Here is a 27,354-nt window from a genome sequence, read left to right on the forward strand (position 1 = left end):
GAAGGATTAAGATACTTACTGCATTTTATATTAGAGAGCATTAGGAAAAAAAGGAATAACATAAATAATATATGCCACAAGGATGGGTACAAGTCTCTCTCCTTCCAGTTGAGAACTCTGACTGGTATAGTATATAATTGGGCTCTTTCCAATAACTCTGTCTTCAGACACGTGATTCCTGCCTCTTAGCAGTAGTTTCCTTGCTTCAGTGGGAAGATTAGAAGGTGCCCTCCCTTTGACTCCTCTTTAGTCTGGACTCTAGCCTAGAAAAATGAGAATCTGATGCCCTGCAAGCTGAGAAGAACTTAGTCTGAACCCAGTTCTTGGAAGAGATTTCCTAACCATTAGCCTGTCATACACCTCCTCATCTTGCATCTCTAGTAGCTGTAGTGTTTTGTGCTGGACTTCAAACTCTTGCTTTCATATTCCGTGCTGTACTGGATCTTCTGGGGAATTAGACAGCATTTGGGCACACCTGTAGACATGAGCTGTGCCCTTAGCTTTCTACCCTGGAGATCTTCCATGCAAGCACCGACTCCTTAAGATCTTCCAAGTTTCCTAGGAAGATACCTCGGTGACTGGAGCTTAGGCTCTGGTATCATCTTATTGAATAGAGGTGCCTAAATTTGGAATACATTTTATTTTAGATGTTAAAATAAGCACTCTGGATTGCACTTGGAAACCATCCCAATATCTTCTGAAAATTGAAGCTGCAATTTGTCTGAAATGGTGAATCCCAGGTGTCATGTTCCCCTTTCTCTCTCCTGTTTAGGTACATTAGAGAGGCATCTTGTCAGCCAGACACAGAAACTTAAAAGATGGGTCAGTCAAGAGTTTATAGTTGCATTACACATAATTTTCTAGAAGATAAAGCTTTTCCCACATAACTTTGCATATTTGTGAGAATAATAGTGCTGTAATAAGGGCAAACATACTTGGACAGCAAATGGCAAGTCAGGTCCTGATTGCCCAGTCAGGGGCATGCATATGGGTTCCAGAATCACATGCCACATGTTTTTAGACTTCCATGGAGGAAGTGTTAATCATAAGCTGTGCCAAGGAAGGTGAGGTGAGCTTTAGACTGTACCTAGAAGCATTTCCTTGGGCACTTACGTTGGACTAATATCATAGAATCATAGAATTGCTGAGGTTGGAAGGGGCCTTTAAGATCATCAAGCCCAACCATTAACCTACCCTGACAAAAACCACTTCTAAACCATGTCCTTTAACTGCTGATGCGAGCCACTTAATTAAGATGTATTTTTGATCCCTTTCGTATTCCAGGGTGCTAATAATTAAGATTCTGACCATTCAGGTTGCTTTATAGAGTCTCAAAGTGCATATTGATCAGTTGCTATAATTCTTTAAAATAGTATGGGTGTCCGAACAGGTTATCAGTTCTGCCAGCACTTCCATGCCAGTTTATTTTGCATGGAAGATGGAAACTTTGAATACATTTGGGAAGTATTTGTAAACATTTCAAGTGGATATGGCTTGTTCTGATTTTGGAACAGAAATTTCTTGACATCTAAGCAAGTAATCTTGCTTAACTTGCTACACAAAAGAGTGAAGCCCTCTGCTCTTCAAGACATCAGTGAGTTAATAGATGATAGTACTGCCTGGGTACAGTGTGCAGTTTTAATCTAACATCCCTTTTCATTATACTTCCCTCTTTAAGCCTAACAGCTGCTACAGGTAAGTCCTCTTTTTGGAAAGGCAAGTGACTGGTATGTACTCCAATATGTTTTGTAGGGCCTGCCCCCCTTCTCCCTCCCCAAAGCTAACAGCAATAAAGAGACCATCTCATCAGCAGCACTTGCCCTTCCTCCCCATATGATTTCTCTACTATTTAGCCAACATTGTATACAATGCCATGTGTCAATAGGGCACTGTGGAATTGTCCATACCACAGGCTTCAGGCTGCAGCACATCTTGGTATCATCTTTCTTTAAAGCCTGCACCGCAAGGGGGAAGCTGTAAGCGTTAGGGATGATGGCTGGTTACACCAGAAGGAAGTTACAACTCTGCAAAGTGAAGCACAAAGTGCAGCAAACAGAAATTGGTGGTGCAATAAAACCATCAAACTGACTGAAAAAAGATCAGTTTATGAGAACTGAAAGTGTCTCTTCCAATAAATGCCTTGAAATTCTAGAAAACCAGACAAGAATCAGTAAGTTTTCTTAGCTTTCTGGAGGTTTGATACCAAACCTTTAAAAAAAGATTACTGATCTTAAATCCTGTCTCTCAGAAACAGTGTAAGAATCTTTTTTTCAGAGAGCAGAGAAAGAAAGAAAGAAAACAATTGCAGAGCTATTACCATCAAAGACATGACCTCCACATGGCAGAGGAGTTGCTTTTGGAATCCATAAGAGTGCTTTCTTTGAGACTGGAACCCAGACACTCTGACTGAAAGGAAAAACTCCATCAGAAATCAATTAAGTCCAGTTAAACTCGAGTTTACTTCAGGATAAAAAGACTGGTTTTTTTTTTTTAACTTCTAAAAATTTAATGAAAACAGTATTTTAACAAGGAGCTTACTGGCAAAGCCAAAATTTCACTGTTGCTGTATCCAGTTATCCATAATTCTTATTATTTAATGTCTAGCTATCGTACATATGTAACCTCGATTACAGTAACAGGTTTTAGTGTGTTCGGCTTTGTGGCACCCATGGTATGTAAGGAGGTTATTGTCTTCAAGTTACGGATAGAGAAATCTGGTTTAGCATGAGATTATGAGAGTATAAGTTAGATGAGATCTCATCTAACTTTAGCACTTTAGAAGTTAGTTATCTAAGTTAGTTGTCTGGTCTCTGTCCCCCATTGAGGGAGAAGACACTCCAGGAGACAATCAGTCCCCGCCCTAAAATAAATAGGATAAACCAACCACGGAGGTGCCTCTTTGTGTTGTCAAGAGTTAGAGCCCCAAACGAGACATGTCATGCCAGTTAAGATGAAGCGTCCCCGCAGGGACATGAGTGGGATGGGGGAAGCAGAATGTGCTCTCCCACCTCCAGGGACAGACCCATAACCATAAACCATTCTTCCTCTCTGCTAGTTAGTCAGTAATTGATGGGGTTTGCTATTCCACTGCAGGCTCAGCTTTTCCTTAATTTTTACAAACTAGGCGGGGAGAGGCGTGCTTGGTAGTAGTGGTGTGTTTAAATTGGAGGCCACAATGAAAATCCAGTTGTACCAGGAAGCGGTGCTGGTGACTCAATAAACAGCATGGCAATAAGTGTCCTGGCGCGGTGCTTTTGAGCATTGCCTTCCCAGTTGTGCTGTAGGTTAAATCTCAGAGCTGCTAGTCATTACAGGATCATACTTCACAAGAGCAAAGTACTAAACCTCAGACAAATTATATGACAGGTAACTCTGTCCTCCTTGCCCTTACCTGCAGCTTCACCTAAATTACACAGCCTCATGCACAACCTGATCTCAACTTTTCTGAGCCCAGGTGGAGTTGCTGTCTTCTGTCCCAGAGATAGCAGCAGTCTGGAGCAGGTGAAGGGAGCTAAGTATGCAAGAAGTAAAGCCCTTTGGGATTTTAGATGGAGATGTAATATATCATTATTTCATGAAGTTACATAACTTTTAGAGTTGAGATTTTGCAATATCCCCATTAATGTAAATGGTTCACTGCACTTGACGCTCATGTTCCTGCAGCAGCCCGGAGCAGCACTCTTCCCACAATAAGCACAAAGCAGAACAACAAGCAAAGAGGAGCAGCAATGCTTGTATTTGACTTGCGGTTCTGGTTTTGCTTCATCTGGGTGCCTGCCCACAGCAGGGAGATGACCAAATATTTGTGAGCAGTTCAGATCCCCTGCCCTTCCCACCCTCACCCAGCTGGTGGTGAAAGTAGTTTAACTATGGGCAAGTACAGGCCGTTCACCATGGATATCTGCAGCGCTAAAACCAGTGCAGCTTATGCCAGCTTAAATGTGACTTTCAGTTCACGTTGCTGCTTTACATCTGTAATTCTACATTTGTTGCATTATGAATCCTTTCAAATTACTCTGTGGTGTATTTTAGGGACTCAGAATAACAATGGGTAGATCCACCCCTTCTGCAGAGACACAGCCAAGGGAAGGGAAGAAATCTTCTAAGGTATTACACAGTTCTGTCAGAGAAAGCCTCAAATGCATGGCTGAGACCTCCTCACCATGCAGGTCCAGAGCTCTTCAGGGAAGAAAACTGACCCCTCGTCAATGTGCTGTGAAGCTGTTGGAAGCAGTTCTCCATGGCAAGAGCAAGCTGCCTGGAAACCTCCTCATTGCTGGCCCAATTTTAACTGCTCCTCTCTGTCATCATCCCCTGGCACCACAGCTTTAATAAGACTAGTATTGTTTTGGCAGATGAACCCAGAGGGAGTTAGTGTAACTCTTGGCACAGAAAGCTGACTGTTCTTCAGCTCTGTCCTTTCCCTCCAAACTCATAATCTCACAGATCATTCCCGGGGTGTTTCCAGCTTCCAAGGGCTATCAGCAGTGTCTGTGGGACGGGATGGATATTTGTCCTTCACAAGAAATCCTTGGAACAAGAGCAGCAAAAGAGATGGTCAAATACATGTGTCTTAGATTGCCTTGGCTATCCCAGCCTGAGTGGCCTGGTATCTTTTAGGGAGCTGTAAAACCGTCCTTTGAGCTGACTTTGTTTAGAGACTAGGAGGATTTTTGAGGCCTGTGCTGTACCAAAGGCTGGGCACAGCATATGACATTGTGGAAACTGTCCATAGCCATTCCAGGGACAGGGCCATGATTGAGGACTCTGGCTCCAAAGCAGAGACAGCTTGTTTTAGTAAGACAGATGGTATTACCTGGTCTGGGAACATGGTGATTCAGAAGCTGCTTCACATACAGCTCAGCCTTGTGTTTGGCAGAGGTAGGCTGATGCTGGGAGGTTTAAGCTGATCAACTTCTCTAATGTATGCCTTTTTGCAATTCAGAGTCTTACACTGGCTTCTAGAGCCAGCTCAGTGACGCCCTGGCCCGGTTGTGCAGTTCAGAATAGCTCTGTGCAAAGGAGGCTTTCCATGCTCCTCTGCCTGACCTGGGTGTCTCCTGCTGCACCATGGAAGTCTTTCACAGTTTGAGCAGCAACGTTTTTGTTACAATTCTCTTTTAACATGTGACTGTTTAATTCAATTTCTACATCTGTAAGCGTACCAGACCTCGAATACGGCGTAGAGTTTCCCTGATTCCAAGTGAAAGCATTCAGAGTGGGCTATGAAGTGGATGTTTATTCTGCCTGATCTGTCATTTTGTTTTCATGCTAATACTACCCCTGTTGCTATGCTGTAATCAGCTGTTATGGAAACAATACATTGTCCCTAGGGTAAGTTTAGAAAAGCATTCACCCACAACGCACCCACAGATAAATCCAATTTTAGCAACATGGTGTTTAGAGCATTATACTCATGGAGCATCAGCAAGATGCGCTCGCTTGCAGCCAGCTCCAGATTACCAGTTTCTCTGTATTGTTTCTCAGGCCCTACATGTCCATTGGAACTCTACGTGATCAAGTCATCTATCCAGACTCAGTGGAGGACATGCACGAGAAAGGCTACCAAGATCAGGATTTGGAGTGTATCCTGCATATGGTTCATCTGTACCACATAGTTCAAAGAGAAGGAGGTAAATTGCACGTTTTTGGAAAAAGCTTTACAAAATCCATTCCTCGTTTGTGTGTCTTAGTGTGACTGAACTTTACTTACTGAACTGGCAAAACTGGATCCAGACTTTTTGTGGTTGTGGGAGCTGCACAACCACATGGTTGTCGCTCCTGATGCTAATGGAGGGAGAAGAGCTAAATGCTCCTCTCCTCCCCAGTGAATCCATGCCCAAGCTGAACATCCTTGTTCTCTTGTAATGGCCAGTCTTTTCATGGTATTGTGAGATCAGTGACCTTCTTTCATTTTCTTAGAAAATGTGACCTGATTTAAAACCTTGTAATATCACTAACTACATCAACTCAAAAGCATGCGAGTGAAAGGAGAGTCAGGTCTGCTTTTACCTCCCTGGTTTGTGTGATCAGCAGGACTATGGGCCATAGGAAAGAGTGTCTGATAGTACAGCACCAGGGTGAACAAGTTAAAAATAACCAAACGACACTGGCTGGCAGTAGGGTGTTGCCATCTACCACTTACTGTTTAAGTTGCCATGTGTTCTCAGCGTTGTTTGTCCTAAGAGTAGGGGACAGTGTAAATACGCTGGCATAATAAATGTCAAGATGTTAAGGGCTTCTTTTGTGTCTTAAGGAACTGGAGCATTTCATGGCTTTTTTTTTTTTTGGCATAGCAATAATTTTCATCCTTTCATTCCCACCAGCCAGTAATCTCTGGTTTGAATTTCCTCCCCATCATTATGGTTTTAAAACAGACATAGGACAAAGTTGGTAACATTTAGAGAGAACAAGTTGGATCTTCAAACCCCTCTAAGGAGCTGATGTCGGGAGTGCTGGATGTACCCTGCCTCTTTCTGCCAGCTGTCAGTGCTCCTTTTTGAGAGGGTACTTGGAGTCCATTAACTTGTAATGGGTGTGCTTGATGTTTCTCCGGATCATTCTGACAATAAAGAGTAGTTCTTCAGTCATTGGAAATCCCAAGGCAACGTCTCAGTTCCCATTCCTGGATGGCAGCCTGTTGCTCTGTTCAAAAGGCAGAAAGTGTGTCAGTATGCATGGACACTCATCTGGTGTCTTCTACACACATTTTAGCCTGGGGAGTTGTAATCATTTACAGCAGCAATTGTATACCTACAGATTCATAATATTATTCAGATCTGATATTATGACACAAGGATTGAAAAAGTGGGCAGAGCGCTAAACTCAGTGATCGAAATAATTGCAGACTCCTCTACTCCCTACACTGATATTATAACCATTCCTGTTAGTATTCCTGAGTCACTTCACTGGGTGCCCAGATTGCAGAAGACTACGCAGATGTGTTGGAATGGGGAGCTGGAAAAGGAGGAGCAGTTAAACTGTCAGTGGCAAGAAGCCACTGTGGAGTGTGCATTCGTGGCGTGCTGGTACTTGTAGATGTACTGAGCAACACATGACCCTCAACACATGGCCAAAACCATATCCCCAGCAGCCCCTGAATGCACATTGTTGTGGTTTATAACCCTGCAGCTGGAGCATGGAACTGATGATGGAGCAGTTACTGCGCTCCACGCACGAGGTGCCGTTGGCTTGGGTCAGTGTTCTGTATTGCCAAACTGAAAACCCAGGTTTGGATCTGTCTCGCTCTACTTTCTGTGCCAAAGGACAGTAGTCCCTTTTTACTGCCGACCCCATTCTTGCTCTTCTGCCTGTCAGTCTGTGCGTGTGAGACACACACAATCTATAAAAAAGCATAGAGGATGCTGTTAACGTTCACTGCTGCACTATTGAAACTCCACTCAGGATAAGGGCACACTGTGCAAAAGTCCGCACAAACGTTTTAAAAAAAGTGTCCTAGGTACTTTGCAATCTAAAATGACAGAATTGGGCAAAGCCGGAAAATGGGGAGAGATTACCACATACCAGGAAGTTTTTAGGACCATAATACACTTACTTGTTCCCTTTTCTCCTTGAGCATTTGCAGGAAACAAGTACCAAGGTAGGAGCAAAGAGGAAATCCGTGACATATGATTTGACACGTTACATGGATTTCATATACTTACATATTCTTTAGAGCTCCCTCAGTCTAGGACAAAGACTCATATTCTGTTTTTTGAACCAGAAAGCCAGAGAAATATGTCTTGAAAGTGAACAATTGAATTTTTTGTTTATGCATAGCTGAATGAGTTTTTTTATTCCAATTTTTATTTTATTCTTTTACTTAAAATCTGATGTTTAAACTAAAATGCTTTCTATTAAAAATAGAACTTTTTTTTCTTTGCAAAGTAACAAAAAATCCCATATAAAGCTTGTAGAACAAGGGATTTGTCCCAAACTGTCTTTTTCCTTTTTGCAAACTGCTTTGATGGTTGACAAACACTGGCATTTTCCAATAGAAAAAAGTTTTGCTGAAGAATTCCTATTAAGTTTCTAATTACATATTATATGCACTTTTTGAAAATGTACTACATCTGAAAAAAAATCAATGAAACCATGTTTAGTTATTCAGATTCTTGTGGATATACGGGACATGTCCATGCTATTTTGAACCGTCCATTCTAAGAATGTAGCCAACTATCTGTCCATCATCAAGTTATAGAAATCTCATATAATTCTTCAGTATTTTTTTCTGTAGATCCCCTTCTCCTTCAGAGCCTTACCTCTCTTCTCCTTTCACCTATCCCCTGCAGTATTAAGCCTCTGCCAGACAGCAGGCTCCTTAGGGCATGACCCTGTTGTGCTTTAATTGACCATGAATGTCACACGTGTATAATATGATGCTTTGCAGTTTTGTGTTCTGCTCCCTGTGGGCAGTTATGAAAGAGGCAGATGGAGCCAGGAGTGTGCAACTCTGACTCAATTTATTTGTCCTGGTGTACCTTTATTGTCTTTAGATGAATTACTTCCACATTGCATCAATACGTGGGTCACCAGATTCCCAGTGTAAAGTAGCCAACAAGAGCCTGGAATTGTTCTTGTTACTGTCAATGGCAGAAATTCCTCTCTTTTTCTAGGAATAAGGTTTGGTCCAGTTAGAAGTAAATAGAATGGTTACAAGAATAAGTAGCCCAGTTTGGCATTTAGCATCTGTGTTACCCTCATGAAACTTTTTTCAGTCGGTAGAACCAGAATACATCAAACCCACCAAAATCACCAAAATAACATCTCCCTCCCTCCCCACCACCACCATTCCAGATGTCCCTGAGTCCAAGCCCTGGAAGAACCCATTGCAATGGCTGTTGACCGTAGCCCCCTTGCTGCTAGGGACAGAATTTCCTTCCCACTGAGGCCCACACAGATGTTTTTCTCACCTGATGGATATTAGAGGGATGCCATTTTATTACTTGCCTTTATATTATCAATAAGGTGCCCCCATCAACACCTGCAAAGTTGCTAGCTGTACCAAAACAATAATTTCATACAAAATGAGGATAGCAAAGAAGGTTGCATACAGCATGGGTGGTGAAAAGGCATGTCCAGAAATCATGGGTAATCGCGTGGAGATGTGCAGTGGATATAGATAAAGTGGTTCCTTTTTGACCTGCTTTGAAGATCTGCGTATATTTAGCAAGTGCCAGTGGTGACATGGCCTTAGGCTGCCAATAGCCTGTCACATGAGGGGAGCCGTGAGTACGTGTAGCAGCACGCTGGATGCGTGACCGGGCCTGTCAGGTTGGGGCTGGTGACATTACTGAACAAGTTCAACCTGTTTAGGGTTTCTCAGCACCCCAGATTATAATTATTCTTCATTATTTTGCACGTTTGTCAGATCTTTGGGTCTTGTCCAGGGAACCTTTGTGCTAGGCCATGTATAAACACAGAGACAAAAACATTTCCTCTTTCCGAGATTTTTTCATCTGATCATTTTAGCTCTGGATTTGCTTTTGTTGCTGGTACCAGCAGGAACTCTGGAGTGCTCTGGCGGCTTTTCCAGTGGCTCTGAAATCCAGAGACACAAATCCCTGCAGTGTCACGCTGAGCTGGGGCTCACACCATCAAAGAGGTGGTCTCTTTGTTCTTTCCCCAGCTAAGGCTTGCCCTTGCATATTCATCCTGCACAGCGCCCGGGCTCTCTTCCATTTTGACAACCGCCTGGGGACATACGCTGTGCAGGAGGCCTCCATGTTCAAAAACTCATCGGGGTGGATGCTCTGGCTGTAGTTTGCTGCAGCAGCCTTTCACGCTTTGCAGTAACTGTAACACTCCAGTCCATGTCTGATGAGGTGCATTGGAATGTAGATCTGGAAAAGGAATTTTTAAATGTACATTTTTATGGCAGCTGGATGCTTTGTCTTGCATGTAAATCTGAGGATTCACAGGGATGAAGGATACACGGCACTACAGACCCCAGATATAACACTTTTTTGTTGCCAAATTTAGATTGCTTTTTCCTTCAGAAAACTGAGGTAAAAAGGAATTATAAAAGAAGCCGTGCAAGAAAATGAAATGCTGCTAGCGTAAGGCTATCACTAGTTTCTGCTGACAGCTCTGTGTATTTCTACTGCTGTTGCTCTGCCCCAGCACATTACACATGCTCTTTGTCTTACTGGTTGCAAAAGGCGTTTCTGTGCCATCCTGTGTTCATCACATTTGTATCACACTGTGTGCAATCAAAGGCTACATGTAACAAGAAGCTGGGCAAGGAATATGGACTCTGAAACCCAGGATTATGTTTGTATGTACTGTTTCATGGACAAGCATTTTCATTTCTTCATCTGTAAAGTGGATGTAGCTGCGGGTGACGTAAGCCACTGACTTGGCTGATATTTTCAGAACAATAATGACCTTCAGTGACCTGCGTCGTGTCAGCGGGAAGAAAAGAGAAACAAGTAGGTGCATTATTGTTAATGCACAGCAGGGAGTCAGTTTATTGTGAGTTACAGTGCCTAAGTGTTCAGGGGAAATTGTTCAGACATTAGAAAATAGTTTTTAAAAGGGGTAATATTAAAATGGATCCTTCCTTATCTGTTGTTTGAGACATTCCAAGTGGCAAACAGGAGAGTTCAGGGAGGGAGCTAGGCAGGAGAAGACAAGACACACTTCTAATATTCAGTTAGAATGTAGGCTGAAGTGACCACAGAGATGGCTACTGTATCCTGGTAAATGGAGGCTGTATCTTATACCTTTAAGGAAAATAATAGAATGATTTTGCTGACAAGATGATGCTTCTTGAACTTCCTTCCTTGTCTTTTAATAAGTGTTTATAAACCAGCTCATCTGGAAGCAACTGTATGAACACAGGCACTGCTTCTGCAGGCACACGTGCACACACAAACCCACACACCCCCCAGCTCAGATCTAGATCCCAGCAGCTTGTCTATATTCTCAGCTTAAAAATAATAGAATATAAGCAGTAGCCTGAACATTGTCTTCAGAAGCATAGTTGTTTCTGTGGCTTTCATGAAGGACTATTCCCATCCCTTGCACCTGGAACCCTTTGCCAAAAAGGAGCGCTCCAGGCATTTTTACAGTCTTTTTTGGAAGCTGAAGGTGTTGGTGGAACAGCACTCCAGCTCTTTGGGTGGTCCCAGCACTGGGACTGCTCAGCAGCAGCAGCCTGTGTGTGTGTACTCCCTTTACCAGAGTTCATTCAAATGATGATGATTCAGTTAATCATTACACAACTCTGTCTTTGCTAGGAGCCCGCTGATAGAAAGCACTGTGTGTGCCCCTGGGGAGGTGGTGTGTGCCCATTGTGATCCTTAAACAAGAATGGAAGGAAACAAAGGAAAAACGATAGGATCACTAAAGGTGATATATTTCTGGTGCGTGCATGCCTGGTTTTTCAATCTAGCCATATACACATATATTAAAAAAACATTATATGACATTTTACAATTTTACAGAGAGAAAATTCTTGGAATTCACTCACTAGCATTATCAAATGACTGTTTTCAGTCACACAACCTCTCACCAGATGCTTCACTGAGGGTTTTTTCAGACCTAGCAAGCCCAGGTGTGGCACCAAGTACGGGCAGAGCACTCCCCAGCCTCCTGCACTGCCAGAAGCCCCACTTATCTCACCTTTGGTCAGGTATCAGAAATGACACAGCCCACCCTCCTTGCTTGACCATGTTTATAGTCTTTCTGGCAAATGTTTATTTGCAGTTGCGCAGTGGTAGAAAAGGGGGTTTGGTTGTGTTTTTAATTTTTTTATTTACATTGCTGGGGCTGATTTGGAAAAATGTTCTCTTCCTCACTGGGCCCCGCTCCAGCCGCCTGTCTCATGAATAGATGATCTAGTGAGACAAATGTCTTAACAGATTTTCTCTGCATCCACACTCTCCCTTTTCAAAACTCATCTATTTTCCTGTTCTATGCCTCTGGATTGTTTGATTGAAAACTTATTTTCAGCAGGGTAATTTGGTATTTGAAGTTTTTCATCAGTGGGAATGAATCATGCCAGAGTACTCACAGAAACACCAGTCCGCCGTGACCGCAGATAAAATGCATCATGCTCCTATTGCCTGTATTTGAAAGTGATGAAGAAAGAAATCAGTTAGAGGCCATGCAGAATATTAAAGAAAGAAACGCAGTGTTATAACAGTTCTGGGTCATTTCTAAATACAAGGGTAGAGGGAGGTTTGTAGAGAAAACCCTCCTGTCTGTATGCAGTTTTGTATGATGTCAGCTGCTTGTCTGAGTCCACAGAACGCATCCCTGCGTCTGCATCGGTGTTTCTCTTGAGTTTGCTGGCAGTTGTTCTTTGCCTACAGTAGTGAGTGGAGTCCAGCACTGCTCTTTATGTTTTTTACACTTCATTTCTTTGAATTTGTTTTTAAATTTCCACTCACGCCTTTCAAGAAGGAGTAGCAAGTTGTTCTGTAAAACAAACATGACAGAAAAAAATGATTAGTTACAGAGGTAAAAGTTTTTTCCAAAGATATGGTAAGTGAAGTTTTTTGACAAGACCTACATGACCAAGAAGGTTAAATTCCACTTTCAAAATAGACGTTGGGGCATTTTTCCAACTGGGTACCAGTGGAAAGACATTGAGGTATTTCAGAAGATGTGATCCAGAACCCTGAGCTGTCTCTTCTGCAATGGAAATACTCTTTATGATTTTGGTTGCAGATTGCAGAGAAGAGTGAAGATGCATTTTCTTCATAAGTTTACATTGTCCTGACATGTTTTGTTTGCGTTTTTTTTAACAGGCTGGGATGCCGTCATGGATTGGAAAGATGTCTTATCAGGAGGAGAAAAACAAAGGATGGGCATGGCTCGGATGTTTTACCATAAGTAAGCATTTTTATTTGTTCTCTAAGTAGCATCTGAAAATGAGGAAGAGTTTTGGAGGCTTGCTGTAATAATTTGAGCAGTAGTAGACTATAATCTCCATGCAATATGCAATACTGCTAGAGGGTTGCATAGGACCGCAGACCTTGTCATTTATTCATACAAGCTCTGCTTCTTACTTAAGCTTTGCATTTGGCAACATAGCATTACATTTTCCAGATGTTCCTTTCTTTAACATCTCAGGCACAAGCACGTTCCCTGCATCTGTCCTACAAATTTTGCTGTTGCAAGAGGCTGTTGCAGAGGCTATGGGAGTTTAAAAGCCAAGCTCCAAAACTTCTTGGGTTTGGAGACTGCAAGCGCTGCAAAGGCAGCCCTGTCCACGCACAGCAGTGGATAAAAGTTTCTGAGTTGGCTGTGACTATCGCATGACTTGATGACAGGACAGAATAAAACTAGGGCAAACTAGAACGTAGATGTTAGATCACTGTGTACTCAGATGGACCAGGAAATAAACCCCATTTTTCCTGGAAGCTTGGTCTGCACCTGAATAATGCATGGAAACTTGATGTTGTTGCTAGCCAGCTTCCAGCTGTAGATGAGAAATTGCACTCTCCTTTCTGTTGTTCTTTCAATTAAACATTGTACATGGGAATACTGTCCAAAACATAGAAGAGTAATGTTCTTTATCTGCTTTTGAAAGGCCAAAATATGCATTGCTGGACGAATGCACAAGTGCTGTAAGCATTGATGTTGAAGGAAAGATATTCCAAGCTGCAAAAGCTGCTGGGATATCCCTGCTTTCTATAACACACCGACCTTCTCTTTGGTAAGTATGTTCAAGGGTTTGTAATGGTGCTTGCTTTTAGCTTTCTGACAGGCAGTGGATTGGCCTTTGTTCTTTGTACTAGGGCAGTTGTTTAATCAATATCTACTGCACTTTCTAAGATAACTTGTCTACAATAATAGCAGTGTAAATGCATTTAGCATTGATTTTCTTTCATTCTTTGACACGTATTTATTCCTCCCTCTTATTTTTTTAAATGTGTTTCAGTTATTAACTATTAATAGCAACATGCAGGTATCTAAGAGGCAATTAATTAGCCCACCACACCACAGCCACAACAGATATCACCAGATTATTGTGTAAAGGTGACAAGATACAAGACCTGTCCTGGGGAAGTTTACCAGTGCTTGGGAGAAGATGGGAAATATGGCAAGTGGTTAAACTAGTCTTTGTTCTTCCATAGGAATAATACATCTGCTGTTTTAACTCCAGTTGTGCCCTCTGTCTGCAGGGTTCACAGGCTTTCAAAATTTAATAGTCTATTAAAAAAAGAAATATTGTAATTCTGAGAAACATCATTCCAATGAGGGATCACTAAGTATGGAAAAGTCCCTCAAAGGAAGCAAATGTAGTTGCTGAATACATAAAACAATGAAATACTTTAAAGGGCAAAAGGAGATCAAGAAGATGTAAGCTGACATTAGCAGAGAGCATTTGTTCTGAACTCCTTGATCTCTAATGTCAGATTGTTTGCTTTTTTTAAACTGATGACAAAAAATCCATTAGCGGTCTGTGGCCTCAAATGAAATAAATTGTATTGGTGTCTGCTTCTCTGAAAATGAACGGCTTCCCCAGCATTCCTCCTTCCTCTGTGGAGACCATGACAGTGGAAATGGCTGTCGTTGGATCAGGACCTAAATATTACGAAAACACATGCGTTCTGTTAGGAAAAAAATGTCACATAGACATTTGGTTTTAAAATAATTTAAATTACACTTAAAAAGAAAAGTAGTATTTAAATTTTTCAAAGTTTGGCGTTATTTTGAAACCATTGCTCAAGAAAACAAGTATTTGAGAGCATCTTGCCTATAAATAATGGTGATACAGAGGGAAGTTCTGCAAAATAACTTGTGAGAAAGATCTTGTGAGTTCAGACTCCTATAGACATTTCTTGTTTCCTAGTACTAGTGCTATTCAGGAGGGTTTGGGATTGTTCTTGTAACCTCCACATTATTACTGAAATTATCAGAAGTCTGGTGATTTTGGGGGTTCTGGAGAAGTAAACAGAAGTGCTGAGTATTGAGAAATAAGCATCAAATGCCATTAACTTAAGGATGCTTCTGCAGGAACTGCACTGCCTAGACGAAAACCGGGTTCACATGCTGCTTTCTCCTCCTGAAGATTATACCAGGGAATATTTGCTCTTTTAATCAAAATATTGGCTACTTTCCTAGACCATAAACATTGGACATCTCAGTCAGCTATCTTAGCTTCCTGATTTTTTTCACCTTTTGGTGGGGGGAAAATAGAGGGATAGGTTAAGCATTTGGTGTCACAAAGAATAATAGCAAGAAGTGGTGAATGTAAGCCTGGAGCTGAATCTGTTTTGAGTCCCATGTCGTAAGCTATTGAGTTGACTAAACTGTCACATTCCCTGGATGGGATTTATAATCACTGTTTAATGATGTGTCTCATCTTCTATAATTTATAGTGATAAATTACACAGTCATACCAGCAGCTCTGAGGGAACTCTCTGCTCTTCCTCTTGCACCTCCTGATAAATGTCTTGTCAGGTCTTGACAAACTCCGCATGTACACCTTTGAATATTTTTGGTGCACACACCCTGAAACTCACTGAAAGATCTGTGACTCCGACACAAACTTTTTTATTTTGACCCCTTGCAAACTGAACCGTGTTTTAGGACTGGAGGTTTCTTTAGCCGGCCTCATTAGATGGAGGGGAACAAACTGAGGCATAACTCAAACAACCTAGAGCTCTATCGGTAGCATTAGGTGCACCGTGCTTGCCTGAATGTATTTTCTGCTAAGGAGGTAAAACATCTCTCGGAAAGTGAGGTAAATAAAATAAACTGGGATGACCATTCCTGGGGGAGAAGGGAGCCTTGTCTGCAGCTGCTCTTCAAGCTCCTGGAGAAAAAGGAGTCTGCTGGAGTTGCAGTGAAGGCAGCTGCAGCCACAGACAGTGTTTCTAAGAGGGAGACCACCACCTTGGCCAGGGACAGCAGATGATGAGGGGACCCTCCACAGCCCTGCTGCCCGCTCCGGCCAGCATCAACACGGGTGAAGGCCACGGTGAGCCTGGCTGTGTGGGCTGCTCGAGGCAATGACTGCCCCAGGTGAGGAGCCCACATGGGTGCTGCTAGCTTACAGCTGGCACCTCGCGGCTGAGTTCCACTGGATGGCCTAGGGAGGTCCTGGTGACAGGCTTTGAAATACCCAAATCCCATACAAAAGAGTGTCCTGGGATTATGGGTCACTGAAAAAAAGTCTTACCCGGTGATCCAAAACTGGACAACTCTCAACTTCCTGAAAGGCACCATTGAAAAGAGACACACACATCCAAATTTGTGTGCAAAAATGAACCATCTGTTCCCTGAGCCATTACTAATGTTTTAATTTCTGCTGCAGGAAGTACCACAGTCACTTGCTGCAGTTTGACGGACAAGGTGGCTGGCGTTTCGAGCAGTTGGACACCGCTACCCGTTTATCGCTGAGTGAGGAAAAACAGAGACTGGAATCCCAACTTGCAGGAATTCCTAAAATGCAACAGAGACTGAATGAACTGTGTAAAATCTTGGGAGAAGACTCAGTGCTTAAAACAATGGACAAAGAGGAATAAATAATTTATGTTTTATGTTTTTAAAAGTATTTTTTTAGTTAAAAGCATTACGAATTCAGCCATTATCCTTTGCATGCATTGTGATAGAGGCTTAGAGCATAGAGAAACACAGCCAGCAGAAAATAATGCTCTGAATGCTATGTAAGACTTCAGCGTTTTAGTATTAAGGAAGAAAGTGGTTGAACTGTGAAGAAAATAAGCAAGTGCACAGAGTGTAAGATTAGTCGTTGCAGCTTATGTTAATTCCTAGTGAAAGCCCGATTCACTGCAAAAAACTACCAACACACTTAGGTTTTGTAGGTGAATTTTTGCCTGAGACTTGGCCTGCAGAATGCGTTCTTGTACCAGGTCACTGTGTGCGTATGATATGCCTGCTACGCAGAGCAAACCTGGCATGAAACTCAGGCATGGAGCACGGCAGAGGCAGCATCTGGGTGAGTATGCAGATGCATGCAAAACTCTCATTTGGGTATAAGAAACATTCTTTCAGCCCGTGTAAAACCTGTTCTACTACTGAATCGCGTATGCACCTTTACCTGCATTTCCGTAGGAAATAACGTCACAGGCTGACCAGAAGGCAGCTGTCTGAGCAACCCACTGCCCTCGTGACAGAGAAGCAGGGATAGAGCTAAATATGTAATATACTTGTGCTGTGCTTTATGCCATTATACATAGCTTCAGAGGCTCTTTGCCCTTCATGATACGTTGGTTCCTTTGGGAGATTATTTTCGTCCCCTATTTAGTAACCTCTGGTGGCGGGGGATGGAGCACTGGGCCTGGCATCGAGTGATTTAGTTTTCGCTTGACTGAGTCGTTCATCGGCTCCATAGGTCTGATGCGGCCGGCGTCCTTCTCTAACCCAGTTCCTCTGCTGCTAAAAACACAATATAGACACTTGTTTGTTCCATGAGACACTTTGTGACGGGAGGGACTGTAGGAGAGGAAAATGTCAGTTTCTAACAGTACACTGAATTCTCAGGCATGGCTGTCCTGCCAATTAAAATGCTCAGCACTTGCTAAGGTCTGTGAAAAGTTAAGAGCATTCTGTAACCACTAATTAATATGCCTGCCATACTTCTGTAGAGTGGCTGAACACTGCCCTCCCTGTGAGCAAACGCGCCAGTTAACAGCTTTGCTTTCAGATGCGCTCACTGGTTGTCCCGTCTCCTTTTCAGTTCAGTAGGAACCTGGTCCCCAGTCAGTCAGAAGATGCTTTGAACAGAAACCCCTGCAACAGTGCTAGCCTGAGTGCCTTGCTGGAGGCAAACCCCAGTGAATTAAAAATAAAGATGGGAATGAATTTAAGAGCTCCTGATCTGCTCTCTCTGACTGCAAGCGCATGGCAAATGGGCAGCTCGGGAGTGAAGATCAGGATGGGTAAGAGGTTTTGCAGATGGGTAAATGAGCCTTAGCCGAGATGTAGCAATCCTGAAGTTTTATGGTTCTTTTTTTTCCAAGAAGAAGTGTGATTCCTTAGAAGATTTCTGTCTGGTGTGCTTAGTCTGAGAGCGGCAATGCATAAGCTGCTAAGAACTGTTAAGAGAGGAGAAATATTTTGGGGGTATTTGCTGAGCTGAGAATGTTTGAGCACCCTGAAGTTAATATAAACCGTTTCCTTTTTCTGATCGCTTCGAGAACAAGGGGAACGTGAATTAACTCCGTCTGCCAAATCCCAGTCCAGCGCACTAACCATTGGCCCATCTTCCTTCTCACTGTGTGCTCCTCCTGCTGCCCAGTGTGGCACTTGCACCAGAAAATGGAATAAGTCTGCTCCCGGTCCTGCTCCTCCAGTGTCTGTGGCTTGAATGTAACCCTGTAACTTGTCCTGGTGACAACATTTTGTTCCTCTCATTAGTTTTCTCTGTAGAGTCCCCTGGGACATCTCACTGACACAGAAAGGAACGCTCTTAGGAGCCTTTGAAAGGCATGAGAAATTAAGGTTCAAGATAATAAGATGTTTTGTTGTAAAGTGCAGACGGGGGGTCACTGCTGTGGTGGATGACGTGTGCGTGCATTTTAATTTGCAAGTGTCTGTGCTTGTCCCTCTCCCTGAAGGCTAGCTTTCCTCCTTCTCATCTTCAAAGAAAAAATCAGAACAGCTAAGGAAAAAAAGAAGTCAGCCAAGAATCTGTTCTCGGTGAGCGTAAATGAGATGACTGATGATTTAAAAGCCTTGCACATTTCTGAGTTATGTTTCTCTAAGATGGTGATGAATCAGGCACGCACCATATGCGTGCTCTTGTCCCACCTGCAACGTATCCTTCTCCTAGCGCAAAGCAGCCACAAAGACACCTTTCCACCTTTCCCGAGGCAGGAGCTGAGGTGGAGGAAGCAGCGCTATGGTTCTCCACCCCTCCGTTAAGCACTTTACCATGTGGCCGGGAGCTAAACCAGGGTTGTCCAGTCCCTGAGCAAGGAGGACACTGCAAAGTGCTGAACAATTGGCCCAATTCAGCAGAGCTCCAGGGATGGCCCTGCATGCTCCCAGCCTCCCACCGGAGCTCTCCCATGGTGCTTGGCTTGCTGGGAGCCATTATGGGCAAGTGCAGCGCCTGAAATCTGCTGTACGGCCTCGCAGCGATCCAAGCTGGGCATCCCTCACGGCACAACAGAAACACGTCTTCTAAGGAAACCATGTTTAGAAGAAGAACATTTGTTTACTGTTTTTTTTAAATGAGATTATGCATAAAACATACAAAAGATATGTAAATTACTGATGAAATTTTAATGAAAATGGAAGTCACACCAGGATCAATGCAATAGTATTTTCCTTGAAGTTTGATATGTATTTCTTGGATCCAGTAATAGATTTAACCATTCCCATTCAGTAATGTAGCGTGAAATATCCTAACATCTCACTCAGCTATTTATGTTCTTGTAGGCATGACAAGAACGTTAGAGGCTGGTTTAATAAGAAACCCTTCTCTAAATAGGAACTTTCTGAGTAATACTGAGCCATTTTTAGAAGGATTTTTTCTACCAGTGGCTTATTATTTTTAAAGTTGGTTTTGCGGCTGGAAGGGAAGCTGCCCTGGAGATTTTCTTTCTGAGTTGTTCCAAGGGCTAACTGAGATGGGAATCTTTGGTTTGTTGCTGGAGAGTTTTACCTCTGGTGTAATACAGGGCATAAGCCAGCTCATTTTGTGCTGCTTCAGATCCAGACGGGAAAGCCAGAGCAGAGGCGCACGCTCCCTGCTCAGGGAATAGTTCAGGGAGACGCTGTTCTGGAGCCGAGGTGTGGGGAGCATGTGGCCCTTGCAGTGCGAGAGGGTCAGAGCGGGGCAGGATGCCGTGGTGGAATCCTTTTTCGTGGTGCAATGAGAGCCGCTCATCGATGTTCATTCCCTTTTCGGCGTTCAGGAGCTGTGGCTCACCCGGGAGGTGAGGAGGTGGCTTTTCGGCCTTCCTTCTGCCGGTGGTATCTAGCTGGAGATGGCCAGAGCCAGCTCGTTGTGTCACAGCATCTGTGCGTGCGGGGCTGGATGCGGCAAAGCCTCCTGTGAGCACCCTCTCCCTCCCCCAGGGCTCAGGGCAGGCTGGACTTGCCTATGGCTGCGTCCTGGAGTACAGATCCTGAGCAGAATTCATACCAGTCTCAGGCATGGTGTAACTGGGCAGTAAAAATGTGAAGTATCCACATCAGTCCATTCAGATAATGCTGGGATTTTTTGCGAGTCTTCAGAATGGGAGGGAACATTTTTTGCGCATGGGATTTCAGTATTTTAACCTAGGAGGAGTTTGTTTTTCACTTAGTTTTGGGACCAGACTCATTCCTGTCTTAGACTTGGAAGCCCTCCTTCTGCAGGGGTAGAAGCCCCCCCGTATCTTGTAAAGGGGTATTTTGAAGCCAGTGGGATTTGTATTTGAGTGAGGAATGAAGGACTGGGTATTCAATGGCATATTTTAGGCAAAATTGCAATAAAAATTATATCCTAAAGCAAATGAACACATCTACAATCCCCTCAACGTGTCTGAATGACGATAATGCATGTCAAAGTCAAGTTTACGAGCCTGCGATCAGAGATTTCAATCGTATATAGAATGAAATCCCCCTACTGAGCTGGTCATGAAGCTTGAGAGAACTGAACTGCTAATTGAATGTGTCTTTGTTTTGTTTATGTTTGATATTAATGCCTTTTAAGAGCAGACAATTTATAAAGCAATAAATTATGCTTTACAGTTGTAATTTATTCCAACCTCAAATAAAACATGTTGCATTTACTTTGAATTTCCAGTGTTCCTTATGAATCATTCACAAAGCAGTCGGGACCTGCTTGCGTGTGCGCTGGGAGCCCCTTCCCATCCCTTGTTTCTGGGATGGGGTAGGAAAGCTTGGGGTGGATGTTGCGTCTTTGCGAGTTAAAACAAGTGTCTCATTCCTAGATCGGGCTGGCGTCAAAGGCTGCTGGGAGGTTTCTCGTGTCTCGCGCCCATCCACGTCAGCAGGGACCCGATTCGTGACAGGAAGGTGACAAGAGCTGCCACACTCGCGGGGGAGCTCTGCAGGGAGGCTGGCACCAAGCTGTGCGCCAGCAGACCGTGTCAGGAGCGCAAGATCAGGTGGCCTCAGCAGCGTCACTCCCAGAGGTTGTTGTTATGGTCGTCGTAAGATAATGTTATGCATAAAGCATCAATGTCTCAAATGTTGGCCTGGAAAAGGAGAGGGTTATTTTCTTAGGGATTAAGATAAAAGCTACAGTCTCTTTATCTCTTCAGACTACCAAGCTATGAGGACATAGGTTGACTCCTCAGCACCCAGAGCTCGCTTGTGTCTAGCAGCTGCGTGACAGGGGACAGTGAGGTACCTTGTGGTGGTACAGGACCTGGATGATGCAGTTGAGGAGCCCATGGTGGTGGTGGTCACTTGAGAACTGGGTCCTTATGGGTGACTGAAGGCCTGTCCTTCATGCCACCCTTCCAGCTACTCAGAGGGAGAGCACTGACAGAGAGCAAAGTCCAGGATATGAGTCATGAGGAATGCATTTTTGGGGGTCTCTGGACCACATCGGGGCTCGTGCATCCAAGCAGGAGGAGACAGGGTGTTTTGTAGTGGGGGGGTGAGCCGAGAGCTGCAAAGTTCAAAGTTGCGCTTGAGTGTCACTTTTTTCGGTAAGACATGCTTTGGTGTCTGCTCTTTGGAGAGCATTCCTGCTTTCTCATCAGGCCACCGGAAGACTGGCGCCATGTGTTTGCTGTGAAGTGCTGGAGCCATGAGCCTCTGCCCAAGGGTTAAATGTTCCCAGAAGAGATGGGACAGCAAGGTTCGTATCACAGGAGCAAAATGCACTCCGGAAATATTCAGAGCAGAGGTGTTCAAAGGTTTCCCACAGCTGAAATTTTCTGGTAAGTGGGGAATATCTGGAAGAACACCTCACGCTGTCTCTCTATGGCTTTATTTCTGATTCTGGTTCATTCTGCAGCACCTGCTTTGTATTTTTTAAATTAGCGTCTTTAACCTCATGTAAATGAGGCCATCTACAAGAGGGTAACAGTGGCATATTAAAAATAATGCACCCATCCAGTGCAAGTTTGATGTGTACGAACAATCTGTTTTTAAACAGATAGATAATTAAAAAAGGGAGAAAGAGGTCGTGGTGGTGGCTGATGCAGGGCTGAGGAGCCAGCTGGGTCCTGGGGCTGAGCCCCCAGTGAGAAACCAGGCTGGGATGGGGGGGTGGGAAAAACCACTCCAAGAGAGCCCATAGGAGAAGCTGTGTGTTGGAAAAAGGGAATAATGAAACCTGTCTTGGATGTAAAATAATTATGCAATAGCACATTACTTTTCTTCTGTTGTCTTCAAACATATAGAGACAAGCTGGCCCTGACACAGCATATGTAGGATGACACAAACAACAGAAGAAACAAAAATGTTCATTTATTGATTAATTTTACCATGAAAATTGTCAAACACATTATTTAGATTGAAAAGTCTTTGACACTGAGTTTGTGTTTTTTGTGCTTCAGAGACACATTTCAAATAGATCAGATTCATGATGCTTTTCATAAAGACTTGGGCCTTTGGGAAGCAGAAATTATTTTCGCCATGAATGATAAGCAAGTTATTGAAGCAAATCCAATCTACTTAATACTGAAAACAAACAAAAAAAATGCACTGATTCTCTAATAGTCTTGTCCTCTGTATCTCAGTTCAAATGGTTTTCTCCTCAGTTATAGCACACTGTGCTACAAATACATGAAGTTTATTAGAGATTTCTCTCTCAGTTGGTGTTTCCTGTGCCGGTGTGTTTGGAGAGCATTATCATTATTAGACGGGTTGCACCAAGTCTTCCTTCCCACCCTTCTAGCCGGCTTTCTGTCCCTGCCGGGGTTGGTGCAGGGCTGAGACATGGGTGCTGTTCCCTCCTCCCTGGGAAATGTACGGCACAAACGTGCGTGTGAGCAGGAGAAGTCCCCGAGCATCCCAGGGCCAGACCCTGCGAATGGTTTTTTTGTAGGTAGTCAGCAAACACCTTTAGGAAAAGTCTTAAGAAATAATATCCGCACAACTAAAATGACTAGTAGCTAACAAGGTTCTAATGCAGTGTGCTGAAGTGCAACAGCTAGTGGTGATAAAGCTGGGCTTTGCGAGGTGGGTGCTCACAGTAACCACGCATTCTTGCACCGAGCAGACATGTCCCAGTACCGGTTTATACCTGCAATGCCAGGGTGGTTTAAAAATTATACAGCTCAGACTTATGAAAGCCCAATAATCCTCTTTTAACCCTAGCGAGTGGTCATCGGAAGCACACAATTGCTTTTCATAACGTCCCTTGGAGTATTTCTAGGTAACCCATAAATATAATAAATTCTTAAATAATGACACGCCGTGTCTGAGCTCTGCTATTCAACAAAAAATCCCTTTATATCCAGCGTGAAATGGCAGCCACAGAAGTAAAATTATGAGAATGCCCATTTCCTTCCTAGTGCAAAAAGAGCATACAAGGAGGTGCGGGCTCTTGCTAGCCTATTTTTATACTGTAATCACGTTACGGGGAATTCAACCCCCGTCTAATCGCTAATCTTCACTTATGTATGTGCCATATGGCTCGTTGCTGAGCATCAGAGGATGAGGGCTCTGTTTGTTAGGCTCTTCTTGATTACATTATTATGGGTGAAAAGAAAAGAGCGATTAATGCATTTCATGCCAAGATGAAAGCAGAGGCAAAGTATGCCGGCCCGGGAGAACGACTGCGCTTCTTTTGTACGGACTTACTTCCAGGGACGTCTGAAGGGAGGTTCAGTTCCACTTTCAAGTCATGGGCTGCAAACGGCTTGTCTGAGAGAGGTTTTAATTAACAACCAGGAAAACAACCACACCGGTGGCATCATCAGTTTTAAAGGTGTTAAAAAATGTCTGCTAGGTGTTCCCTTAATCAATCTGATCTGGCTTTGTCAATCTCCTGTGACCCGCTCGCCCCGCTCCAACGCTGGGCTGCTCCATGAGGATGAAGCCGTGCCGGTGAGGGCTGTGTTCCGGAGCGCCTGCTCCTTCACCCCGCCGGGTGCCTCTGGGAAACCCGAGGCTATTGCACCAGCATGGGCTTTCCAAACCCCTTCCCCTCCAACCAAGGGTTATTTCCCAAAAACCAATCTATCTTCTCACTCCCCTGGCTTTAACTCCTGTCCTGCCCGTCAGTTTCCAGCGGGGGCTGGAGTTCTCAGGGGCTCCTTAAAGACACACCAGATCAGATGGGCCAAAGCCTGCTCTTACCTAGGACATAGTTCAGGGGTGTGTCAGCAAATACCTGCCTGGCCTGCCATGAAGTGTAAGGCCGTGTTCAAAGCGTTTTGGTTTGGTTTGTTAAAGCCATACTTGAAGATGTGTGTTTACTTTGCTAATTCAGAGCCTTAAGCTGCTGCAAAAGACATCAATGAGATGCAGGAGCTGGAAGTAGACAAATTCAGGCTTGAACGAAGCCAGGACAGGTTTTGCTTCTGATGGGTGCTGGGATGCTCCACCAGAAAGTGCCTGTGTGGCACAGGGCGTTGGTCGATGGCATCTATGGCTTGTGTTAGGCGGTGCCAAAACAGCCCCTCCTGGCCGACGGGTAATTATGAAACGGGAACTCCAGTGCTGCTGGAGTCCACAGGGCTGCAGCACCCTGCGCTTCCACGTGCAGCTCCGCCGGCGTGCTGAGAAAAACTACCTGCGAGTTTTGGAGGAAAGGACTGAAAGGACCTGGAGCCACGAAGGACGAGTCTCTCCAGCGCTTTTCCTGCATTTGTAGGTGGGCAATGTCAGGCAGACCCAAGCTGCCCTGCCCTGGCTCTTGTGAAAGCACGTTTAGCCAGCATTGCCTGCCTCGAAAAGGCACTTCTTCGTGGAGAAGCTGCCCGGCATTATCCAGTGCCGGGCTGAACACCACACTGGGCTGCCTCCGGATGAGAGCAGGGTCCTGCCGTGCCAGCCTGGAGCATGGGCAGAAGACCTCTGCTGTCTGCATCCACCTGCCCAAACAGGTCTTAAACTGGCCATAATCTGTGTTTGTGCTCTAATCCCGTCTGACTGTCGTGATCTTTTCAAGTGTTTTGGATTTCTTGTGGGTGGAGGCGGAAGAGGCACGGCCGCACACTCTCCCGAAGAATGAGGCGTGTGTGAACAGAAACTATTTGCTTTGTTGCACTTGAAGCTGTGTCCTCATCCACAGTGAGCTCAGGTAGGGGTGAGAACACAGCTCTGCCACGTGCCATGGAGACCTTACAGTCTTAGAGGTTCGCATCTACAAATGCACTTCATCAGCATGCAGGAATACTGAGAGCTGGGAGAGCTCTTCATCACCTATGTCTCGCTTCATTTTCCTCAATCAGTTTCTCCCGCCGTTGGCTGAGCACCAGATTCAGGCACAAATACACGAGGTTTTGTGCAGTTTTTACAGGCTCAGATTTCCTGTTCCACATGTAATGCTAAGCCTCGGGAATCACCTTTGGAAAGTGCTGCTAACCCTGCGGTCTGGTGGGCTTCTGACAGGAAAGGAAGGTGACGCCGAGTTGAACACCACGTTGAGTAGTGCGGCTGCATTTATTGGCGGCGAAACGCAGGGCATGTCAGGGAATCTAAACAAAACAAATGTTTGGTCCGTGAAGCTTAGAGTCACCAGGCTGCTCTAGCTGTTCTTAAAAGGTTTCCTTAATGACACTGATTAGATTATTAGAGAGGAACTTGCAAGAACCCACATTGCTGCTGAGTTTGCAGACTCATATCAGCGTAGCATTGCCAAGGTTTGCTCCCTTCGCAGGACAGCTGGGGTAATTTTACTGGCAAGCATCTCCTGTAAAGATTATTGACAGTGCGTGTGTTCTCACGATGGCATGTGCAACTCCTTTTGCTATTGGCAGGCTAAGAAATTGCCATTACTTTCAGGCACAGCACATGAAATAGTGACTGCATTCATGACCCTTAACGTTATGAAGGCACTTAAGGGTTTGTTTTGCATGAATATAATTTTAAGGTGCTCAGCAGCTCTTGGAAATGACTAACTATGCAATACACCGTGGAATATATCATCGGTGAGAGCTGAAATAAAAATTACACGCAGATCCTAAATTCCTTCCCAAATTCTTTTCCCCATTGTTTGCATGCTGCATTACTTAATTACAGGAGATCTGCATCCTGATCAGCGCTGCTTTGGGCAGGGCTCAGTAACCACGGCATTTCCCAAGACTTTCATGACTTTATCTCTGCCAGGCTGACGTTCTACTAGCCAAATGCTCGTCTGCCACACTTAAGAAGCCTTCAGTGAAGGTGATGTAAGCTTTGCAGGTGTAGATGAAAGCTGAATTGAATTTGGCCTTTAGTTACGCCTTGCTGTATAGGACTGACGTGACTGATAAGCTGAGGGGGAAAAATATCGGGGAAAAAAATGAAACACAACTAAATTTCCTTCTAGTTAATTCCAGCGTTCTAACTGGTGCTGTCTGCCTTCACAGAAACCAGCTGCGGAAGGCTGGGAAGCGCTCTCACGTTGCCTGGGGCATAGCTTTGATCAAACAACCTCAGCTTGCCTCTCACAAAGCTTCCCTCACGCACCTGATATGGGATCCTGCCTGAGATAATGAATCATGGAGCATTTAAAAGAAATTAAAGGATTCACGTCAAACTCTGCCTCTAATCCGCACTAGCACCTTGATCACTCCTGCCGAGCACAGCGCGTCAGGAAAGCAGCAGCAGCAGCGCCGGGCACTCGCTGGTGGGACGAGCACCCGCAGGTGCAGGTCACTGCCCTCTGAGAGGCAGAATGGGTATTTCAGGGTGCACTGCTCCCTCTGGCTCGTGAGATCATTTGAAGGGGTAGGAAGAGAGCTAAAATGAATTTTTAAACAGCCTGACTGGAGGGCAAAAATCATCTTAATTAAATCTCATTTTACTCTTCCTCTGATCCAGCAGGCAGGTGGTGCTTCCCTCCTGCACTTTGAGGAGGTGAGCCCAGAGAGGCTTCCAGGAAAAGCAGACCTGAGATGGTCAGAACTCACTTTCAGACAGGTTTCCACTGCAGGGATCACTGACACTGCCTGTCTGTCCATGGGCCGGAGAATTTGAAGACGACAGACAGGATTTTGTCACTGTTAGGTTGATGACTGGACTCAATGATCTGAAAGGTCCCTTCCAACCTAGGCAATTCTATAATTCTATGATTAGAGGGACACGCTCCCAACCCTATCCTTCTGTGGTGAAATAAGGGGGTCAGAACTTTTGGAAAATTTTAGGGTTTTTTCCCCTTGTGCTTGTGCTTCTATTTATCCACGAGTTTTGAGCACAATTGCTTACATGCTAGGTTGGCTTTCTTGAGAGAAGGTGCTGGGGCAAGTCCCCGGGACAGGGGGCTGCCACACAACGCTGGCAGAACCTGGCTGGCAAACACACCCACAGCAC

At 44.3% G+C, this 27,354-nt stretch overlaps 1 protein-coding gene across 1 annotated transcript in view; it reads left to right on the plus strand.

The window, feature by feature from the left end:
* Nucleotides 1-20,712, plus strand: part of ABCD2 (ATP binding cassette subfamily D member 2) — a 47,456-nt gene extending 26,744 nt beyond the window's left edge. The window contains exons 7-10 of the mRNA XM_074583263.1: nt 5,488-5,633; nt 12,756-12,840; nt 13,541-13,666; nt 16,274-20,712. Of these exons, the coding sequence (XP_074439364.1) occupies nt 5,488-5,633; nt 12,756-12,840; nt 13,541-13,666; nt 16,274-16,484 (568 nt within the window). The 3' untranslated portion in view covers nt 16,485-20,712. The remainder of the gene's footprint in view (nt 1-5,487; nt 5,634-12,755; nt 12,841-13,540; nt 13,667-16,273) is intronic.
* The last annotated feature ends 6,642 nt before the right edge of the window (nt 20,713-27,354 follow it).

This window comes from Larus michahellis, chromosome 1 (genome assembly GCF_964199755.1).
Source record: "Larus michahellis chromosome 1, bLarMic1.1, whole genome shotgun sequence".
NCBI lineage: Eukaryota > Metazoa > Chordata > Aves > Charadriiformes > Laridae > Larus > Larus michahellis.